At 47.5% G+C, this 2,708-nt stretch overlaps 1 protein-coding gene across 1 annotated transcript in view; it reads left to right on the top strand.

Annotated features, from left to right (window-relative positions):
* Window positions 1-2,178, top strand: part of LOC119583728 — a 2,819-nt gene extending 641 nt beyond the window's left edge. The window contains exons 2-5 of the mRNA XM_037932381.1: window positions 1-12; window positions 120-229; window positions 419-633; window positions 753-2,178. The exon at window positions 1-12 is cut by the window's left edge and continues 117 nt beyond it. Of these exons, the coding sequence (XP_037788309.1) occupies window positions 1-12; window positions 120-229; window positions 419-633; window positions 753-1,691 (1,276 nt within the window). The 3' untranslated portion in view covers window positions 1,692-2,178. The remainder of the gene's footprint in view (window positions 13-119; window positions 230-418; window positions 634-752) is intronic.
* Window positions 2,179-2,708: the final 530 nt, after the last annotated feature.

The following is a 2,708-nucleotide window of genomic DNA, read 5'->3' on the forward strand; positions in this document are numbered from 1 at the left end:
GGACATTGCAAGGTGCGTTGCTCCCGTTGCATTTTTTCTGTATCAGTGGAATGGTTGGTTTTTGAGACTAAAAATAATTTGATATTTTTGTTTTTTATAAATGAACTTTGCGTTTTCAGGAAACTTACAAGTCATTTTTATGAGGTCCATGGCACAACGCGTTACTTCGGCTACCTTTCTGACGACGAAGCCCTGGAAGTAGCTCACTGGGCGCGCTCGAAGGCCCCAGGTTAGAAAATAGGTTCTGGGATGGGCTCTGAGTTCTGGTTGAAGACGTTAATGTAAGTCTTCGTGCTTGTGAAGGCCGGGCGTTGATATGGCTGCCGTGGTTCCTGACGTCTTTTTTATTTTATAGGGACAAGTTGGTTTAATTTTGTAGACGTAGTAAAACGCCCTTTCAACGGCCTCTCCTCGGCAGGTACACGATTTGTGACCCCGACGGCCACCACCACCTACCTGCAGAGTGCCAAGAACATCGCCAGCGTGCAGCCCACGGCGCAGATGTTGGCGGCGGCGGTGGCGGACCTCCTCCTCTCGCTGCAGGTGCCGAAGCCCATCATTGTGGCTCAGGCGTCGCTGCACACCGATTCCTTCATCGCACTCCTCCGTTCTTCCGGGGTCAAACCCGCACACGTAAGGAGGGGTTTTAGTGTATGCATATTTACTGTAATACTTTATAACACGTTTTACATGCAGTATATATTTCGTATGCATGCCTCCATTATATATTTCATGCTAAGAGCTTTTGGCAGATGTTGCACTACTTTGCGAACACCAACGTTACGCGGCTGGTGCAGCGCCTCAGCGACAAGCTTGCGGGCACCCCCGTGCCCATCCTCCTGCTGGGGGATTCCAAGAGCGTGTCGCTGGTGGAGCAGGCGGACCTTCTCTTCCCAGCCACGTGGATCCTGCCCTTCCCCACCCAGTTCGACGACAAGATTATAATGAGACAATCGGAGTTGTTGACCTTCATATACAGGGCATTCGATGATAAACCGGGAAGTTTCCTGAAGGAAGAAAGCATGCTAGATCCTACAGAGTCGATCATATCGGCAGCGAAGGACCTCCTGACGGGGAAACGGCGCAACTGGTACGGCTCCTACGTGGTCGCAACCTCCGTGCCCGCCTCCAGTGCCAAGAAGAACGTGAGAGTGTTCGGCTCTACAGACGGCTGGCATCCGCTGATCCAGTACGACCTCATGAAGACCACATTGAAGAGGCGCGTGTACCAGCAGCTTGTGATCACCCCTGAGCTAGTGAAGCCCCTGGCGTCTGGGAATAACTGTAGGCTGATTCTGACGTACCTGGAGGAGCTGACGGGCAGGAAGAAAGTGGAAGAAATCTTCCTGATGGGCGCCTTTCCTGCCGTGATCATACCAACCGACCGCGGAGCGCAGGTGCACGTAGACTGCCCTCAGCAGCACGCTGACCTCCGGTGCACAGCGCAGAAGGACGCTTGGGAGCCGGTGAAGTGCCAGGGGACGCTGCAGGGCCAGCATCAGTACATGTCCTCTTGCGGAAGCGACGTAAGCGTCACCATTCCGACGTCGAAGGGCTGCCTCGTCAGCAAGAGCCTGGAGTGCCACGCCCCGTCCTCAGTGGGCTGCCTGTTCTCCGATCTGTGTTCGTCGGTCACGCACGTGAAGCCCCTCACCGACTGCATAGGGAAGCATTTCGACCAAGACTCGTGATTCCACGCCTCGCAACGGCTGTATCGGAAGGGAATTAAACTGCTTTTATTCGGTCTTTACTCTACCAACTGAAGTGTTTTAATTTTTCCTTAATTATAAGCGTATTCGAAGTCAGGTACAGTTGCGGAAATAAGTTCCTGTATCCCATTTGGGAAGCCTACCCACGAGCGGCAAGTTCCCATTAATACAACTATTTGTGAATGAATGATGTGCGACTTGTGTGTTTGTTGATATTGGAATTTACCTTATATTATAAAGTTTTAAATATTGTTTTTATTTATTTACTCTGTTGGTATTTTCAATAATTTCTGCACACGATTAAAGTGTCAAAAAAATGTTAAATAATTAAAATCAGCATTGTTTATGTTTTAAAAATTTACAAAATTTGCCGTTTTCTAAACACTGAAGTCATTGTATATAAAACTTCAAGTAATGTCAAACGAAACTGTCATTTCAGAAACTCAGAAATAAAACTACATACAGAATATAGTGTCCATGCTTAATGTTCATTCTTCCTCCTGGTTATCATGCACAAGTGAACAGGCGGTTTGGGTGTGTACAGGAACTCTTCCATGACTATTACTTAAAATTCTAAACGGAATCTCGGGGCTTCAACGAGTGTACTTAAACACCTTAATTAAGCAAAAATAAAACTTCGTCGGGTAAGACAAGTCTTAACAACATACTGAAGAAAAATGTTTAGTTAGGAATTACGCAATACTTGTACCTTTATGGAACACGATAGTTCTACATTGTCATTAGCAAGAAATACCACAGGTAAATTAAACTGCAAATAAAAAACTAAAAAATAAATGAAATCGGCAGTTGTACGAAAACCAAAAAAGTGGGATGGCGTGGAAAGAGCAGGAGACGGAGACAGGCCCAATGTAGGGGGATCACCTTGCTTTGGACCTCGGCCTACACCTCGAGTAATTTTGCATGGTCTCTCTCCTTTTCCCTCTCCTCATCGGCCCACTTATGCCTATCGTTCACGGGATAAGTAACCAGGCACGAACT

This window comes from Penaeus monodon, chromosome 17, assembly GCF_015228065.2.
Source record: "Penaeus monodon isolate SGIC_2016 chromosome 17, NSTDA_Pmon_1, whole genome shotgun sequence".
In the NCBI taxonomy this organism is placed as follows: domain Eukaryota; kingdom Metazoa; phylum Arthropoda; class Malacostraca; order Decapoda; family Penaeidae; genus Penaeus; species Penaeus monodon.